The 3,246-nt window shown below is 50.1% G+C and overlaps 1 protein-coding gene across 2 annotated transcripts in view; it reads left to right on the top strand.

Annotated features, from left to right (window-relative positions):
* The window catches only part of CCDC88B (coiled-coil domain containing 88B), a 26,909-nt gene extending 23,663 nt beyond the window's left edge, over positions 1–3,246 (top strand). Inside the window, exons 25-27 of one of the 2 annotated variants that reach the window (XM_027856259.1) lie at positions 2,149–2,349; positions 2,509–2,565; positions 2,720–3,246. In XM_027856259.1, the coding sequence (XP_027712060.1) occupies positions 2,149–2,349; positions 2,509–2,565; positions 2,720–2,775 (314 nt within the window). In that variant the 3' untranslated portion in view covers positions 2,776–3,246. Of the gene's footprint in view, positions 1–2,148; positions 2,350–2,508; positions 2,603–2,719 lie in introns of both variants that reach the window. The other variant, XM_027856260.1, reaches the window with a different exon arrangement.

The following is a 3,246-nucleotide window of genomic DNA, read 5'->3' as shown; positions in this document are numbered from 1 at the left end:
TGTGTGTGTGTGTGTGTGTGTGTGTGTGTGTGTGTGTGTGTGTGTGTCTGTCTGTGTGTGTGTGTGTGTGTGTGTGTGTGTGTAGTTGGCCAGAGCTTCTGTTCTTTTATATTCTTCTGCTGCTTTCACAGCTTGGGCTGGCACCTGCAAGCCTTCAAAGTGGTGTGATCCTGGGAGAGATTTGTTCACTGCCCTCCTACTCTGAGCTCTGCAAATTTCTGACCCAGATTTGGGCCTGCTGGCATGTATGTGGTTGAGTTTCCGTAGACCGCTGCTGGACTCAGTCACTATTCTGCAGGTTCAGAGTGACTGAGCTGCTGGCTCTCTTGGTCTTGGCTTCCTGCCTTGGTTTATTCTGTTGCAGGCTTTTGTGCTGGGTTAAAGATTAGAACTGTCCTTCACCTATGATTCTGGAACTTATTCCTTGCTCAGTACATAGCGAGGGCTCCTGCTCCCTTGAGACTGGGACCACTATTCTCTGCCCTGGATCTGTGATCCAGGATTGGGTGTTGGGTGACAGAGCTTCCAGATGGCACCTGTTTTTTCACCTAGTGATAGTTCAGGATCCTCTGAAATCTCTTTTAAAAAATCTTTATTTATTTCACTGTTTCCCAATTACATGTAACAAATTTTAAATAAGATTTTAAAAAAATTTTTGGTGGAAGTCTCTTTCTGCACTGATGTCCTGCCCTCATGCCCTGTCTTGGACCTTTTTCTATCCCTGTGCACTGGAATAATACCTACTGCTGTTGCTATGTGCACTCTTGGCCAGCCCCAGTCCCTAGTGTCTGTAGATTTCTCTCTCTTTAAGCCTCCCTGAGCTTGAAAATGACTCATTGTGACTTCTTCTTGGCTTTCCTGGTCAGAATTTGGTCTGGTGAATTTTCTAGGTCAGTGCGGAGGAAGAGTGCTGGGTAAGCCAGATAAAAAAGGCTTCCTCTCACTCCACCACCTTGATTCTGCCCTCTGTATCAGTTCATATCAGTCTTCTTATGCTTCTCTGAATTCTTAACATTTCTTTATATGCCCTTGTGCTACTTTATGACATCCACATAACATGTTTTGTTCAGCCATTCGTTGCGTTTTCAGCGGACACCTACTTTGCTTCTTGTTTTTATTTGTTTGCATTTTTGATTACTGCCCCCCCCCAAAGTGGTGGTAGTTATATTTTGGTTTATATTAGTGTCTTCCTTTCTATCTTCAACCGACTTGGAGTCAATGTCTGGTTGTAGGATCATTGGATTATGTCAGTACAATTCCATCCAATAAGTATTAAATGCCTATTACATGCAAGGCACTGGAGTCAGTCAACGAACATTTATTAGGCACCTACTATAAGCACTAAGGATACAAAGAAAAGCAAAGGGCGACAGCTGCCCTGTAGCTCACATTCTAATCCCAGAAGGCACTGGGGATCCAGACACAAAAAAATTGAATAGTCCATGCCCTCAAGGGACTTATGTGCTGTGGGACCAAAGGGCATGAATGGTATATTCACTTTCTTAGTATATTTTCAGTTTTTTTTTTCCCCAGAATGGTTGGACCAATTCACAGCGCCACCAACTCCATATTAGTGTGTGCCTGTCTTTCTACAGCCCCTCCAACATTGATTGTTTCTATATTTTATCATCTTTGCCAATTTGAGGGAGTGTGAGGAGAAACCACAGAGATGATTTAGGTTGCCCTTTTCTTATTACTCATGATTTGAAGCTGTCTTTCCTATGGTTGTATTTCTTCTTTTGAAAACTGTTCATCTCCTTTGGCTGCTAATCTATTTAATTTAATTCCATGAACATTCCATGAAATACCTACTTCAGGGTGCAGGGCACTCTTGTAGGTGCTGAAGCAGTTCTTGCCTTCAGGGAGATTGAGTTCTTCAAGAGAATGGCTCTCAGCCTTGGAGATTTGTGTCAATTCCCAATAAATTTTGGAAGTTCTTATCATCATCATCCTCACCGGAGAGGCCTGGGTGCCCTGCAGGTGCTCAGTGGAATTGAATTGAGTGGGGAAGGAAACGCTTTGGGTCCAGGTGCCCAGGCTGGGTGGTACCCTGGCTCCTTGTCCTCATCTCTTGCTCTCTCCTCGCACCTGGCCCTCTCCCTACTCTGCGATCCTGCTCCTCATCGCTCTGCCTTTCTCCTGCTCTAGCTTCCCCAGGGCCTATGCGCAGGGCCCAGAGCTCTCTCTGCCTTCGGGATGACACCTCGTCAGGTGGGCAGCGGAGGAGGCTGAGTTCCCGGCTCCCTGTGGTCCGGGGCTCTGCATCCTTCAGCCCCGGGGATTCCCCCCGCCAGCGTTTCCGTCAGCGTCGCCCTGGGCCTTTAGGGGCACCCAGCTCTGGAACCGGAGGTGAGACAGCCACATTCCTTCCCCGCAGCCCCAGCTGGGCCTCTCTGGACTTGCCGGGTCTCTCGTTCCTTGTCCCTGCCTCCTTTCCCATTTTGGTTTTTTCATCACTCTTTCCTTTGGCCTCCCCTTCTCCCAACCAAACTTTCCTGTCCCGTTCAGGATGGGATGGCTCAGATGACATCTTAGAGGGACCAGAAGCTGCGGCTGACCAAGAGAGTGAGACAGGCTTGGGAGCTGAGTAGGGGGAGTGCGGGTGAGGCAGGGAGGAGAAGGGAGGCTGGGCTGGGTAAGAGTATGGGTGGGGAGGGGCAGCTGGAATAATGGGGGCCCTCCTGGCCCTGCCCCAGCACTGTGTGTCCTCTGTCTGCAGGTCCTTCAGAGCATGAGCCCAAGAAGGCTCCCCTCACACCTTCCCTCAGCCAGTGACCCCATGATGAGCTCAGGAGCCCATTGGCCTGGGAGGACCACCCCAGAGGGACCACAGCCACAGGACTCATGACATGGCTGGGGATGGGAAGAGTCTCTGTGGCTGGCTTGCCCTGGCGCCTGGACCTTGGGGGGAGGCTGCTGGGCCCACCTGCTTGTGTGAGTGCTTCAGGAGGGCGCCCCTTTACCCTGAGCCTAGAAGCATGTGGCCGGGGGGACTGGGGGGCCCTGGTCCATGGGGGCTGGAGTGCCTGGCATGCGGAAGAGCAGCACAGGCAGAAGAGACACCCCTGAGGAGAGGGGCCTGGAGGAAGCTTACTTGGCTTCAGGTTCCGTTTCATTCCATGAAATTCAACCCCCATGGATTGAGTACCTACCCCAGACAAGGCCCCATTTCTGTTATTTAAACCTTTGCTTTGTCTTTGGCAAGACCGCAATAAAGCCTCTGCCTGAATGGGGCCTCTGCCTGAA

The sequence above is a fragment of the Vombatus ursinus genome, unplaced genomic scaffold, assembly GCF_900497805.2.
Source record: "Vombatus ursinus unplaced genomic scaffold, bare-nosed wombat genome assembly UNPS02011369.1, whole genome shotgun sequence".
In the NCBI taxonomy this organism is placed as follows: Eukaryota; Metazoa; Chordata; class Mammalia; order Diprotodontia; family Vombatidae; genus Vombatus; species Vombatus ursinus.
This window is presented reverse-complemented; position numbering and strand designations above follow the sequence as displayed.